The 1,886-nt window shown below is 40.4% G+C and overlaps 1 protein-coding gene across 1 annotated transcript in view; it reads left to right on the top strand.

Annotated features, from left to right (window-relative positions):
* Window positions 1-1,282: 1,282 nt before the first annotated feature.
* The window catches only part of Pmar_PMAR028771 (hypothetical protein), a gene marked incomplete at both ends in the record, with an annotated part of 3,815 nt that continues 3,211 nt past the window's right edge, over window positions 1,283-1,886 (top strand). The window contains 3 exons of the mRNA XM_002772560.1: window positions 1,283-1,378; window positions 1,630-1,710; window positions 1,759-1,837. Coding sequence (XP_002772606.1) covers window positions 1,283-1,378; window positions 1,630-1,710; window positions 1,759-1,837 — 256 coding nt within the window. The remainder of the gene's footprint in view (window positions 1,379-1,629; window positions 1,711-1,758; window positions 1,838-1,886) is intronic.

Genomic DNA, 1,886 nt, shown 5'->3' with positions numbered 1-1,886 from the left:
TTTTTTAGAATATATGTTTGCTTTCCTCAACTGAGCTCAGGAGTCTCCTCAAAAGTTACACAAGTTTATATACGAATCGGAGTAGAAGTGTACAGAAAAATTTCCCAAAATTTTATCGGAATTTCCATATTGTCACCAACACCTGTGTTTGACTTTATCGATGCTGTGATGGTGATAAGATGATGATAGCAATGAGGATTTTGTCACGCGCCATGAAATTAGCATCGATGGTTTTGTGGTTCAGGCACGCTGTTGATCACTTTGGCGTTTTTGCGTAGTGTTGATCGAAAGCAACGGACTTGGGAGAACCTTATATTGTTTTGGAAGTAAGTCGTGTTTCAGCTATCATGGAGAGGTTCAAAGTGGGCACGAAATGAATCTTTAAAGATATGCACATGTGTGTTTTGTCAGTAGATGTTGGAGTTTCACAACCCGTCTTACGTGAAACGGCGTAATACTCCGTGTGAAAAACGCGATATTCGCGTTGATATGAAGTGGACGGATTACCTCATTTCACGTGAAACATGTTTGCGGCATTTCACATGTTTTACGCGTTATTCACCGCTCACATGCGTTTTTCGCGAAGTTAAATGTGAACTGAAAAACACTAGTGAAAAATATACTTCACGATTACTGCATAGCGCGAATATCGGTATACGCCGCTTCATGTAAAACGGGTGAAACTCCATTGCTATGAACATGTGATGTGATAAGAGTAACCGTTTGGGACTGTGATAGCGACAAGTTGTTCACTATCATTAATCTCGGAACAGAAAACGAACATGTGATGTGATAAGAGTAACCGTTTGGGACTGTGATAGCGACAAGTTGTTCACTATCATTAATCTCGGAATAGAAAACGAACATGTGATGTGATAAGAGTAACCGTTTGGGACTGTGATAGCGACAAGTTGTTCACTATCATTAATCTCGGAACAGAAAACGAACATGTGATGTGATAAGAGTAACCGTTTGGGACTGTGATAGCGACAAGTTGTTTACTATCATTAATCTCGGAATAGAAAACGAACATGTGATGTGATAAGAGTAACCGTTTGGGACTGTGATAGCGACAAGTTGTTCACTATCATTAATCTCGGAATAGAAAACGAACATGTGATGTGATAAGAGTAACCGTTTGGGACTGTGATAGCGACAAGTTGTTCACTATCAATAATCTCGGAATAGAAAACGAACATTCTTTACATTTGCATAACAAATTGAAGTATATGCGTTAATTTTCAGGACGGAAGTTTTCTCGAGTTTTTACGACTACATAAAAATGTGCGTCCCTGCGCTGTGTTATGCGGTCCAAAAAAATGCGCTGTATCTCGCGATAACGCATCTGCAAGCAGCAGTGTTTCAAATCACATATCAGGTGAGAATCTTAGGTTCAACATGGTATGATACAAAGTAGGTCCGAAGGATGCCGAAGATGCTCTTATTTTGTTGCGGTGAGAATTTATGTAGACTTTTTTGCACGCATGCGCATAGGCGGAGCGATGCTTATTTATATGCGAAGAAATCTTGTGACACACTGTGAAGCTAAACTAGAATACGGGCGTGCAGATCAGAATTATATGTTTTCTTATGCGGTGACGTTTTAACACGGGGAAAACGTTCCTTCAGGGCAAGATCCTCACGACAGCGCTTTTCTCTGTGATGATGTTGAATAAGAGGCTCAGTCGGCGACAAATATTCAGCTTGATTGTAAGTCGATTCTGAAAATTCTCGTTGTTGAATTCGCCGTGTGGGAAGGTCCTCCTGGTGGGCGTGTCTATTGTGCAGTTGTCCCAATTAAAGAAGGAAAATGATGATGTTAAGGACGACAACACTAGTGAGTTTCGCGACATAGTTGTTGTTAAACTGATGGAATAATGGTAACC

Source organism: Perkinsus marinus (genome assembly GCF_000006405.1).
Source record: "Perkinsus marinus ATCC 50983 genomic scaffold scf_1104296960784, whole genome shotgun sequence".
Classification (NCBI taxonomy): Eukaryota; Perkinsozoa; order Perkinsida; family Perkinsidae; genus Perkinsus; species Perkinsus marinus.
This window is presented reverse-complemented; position numbering and strand designations above follow the sequence as displayed.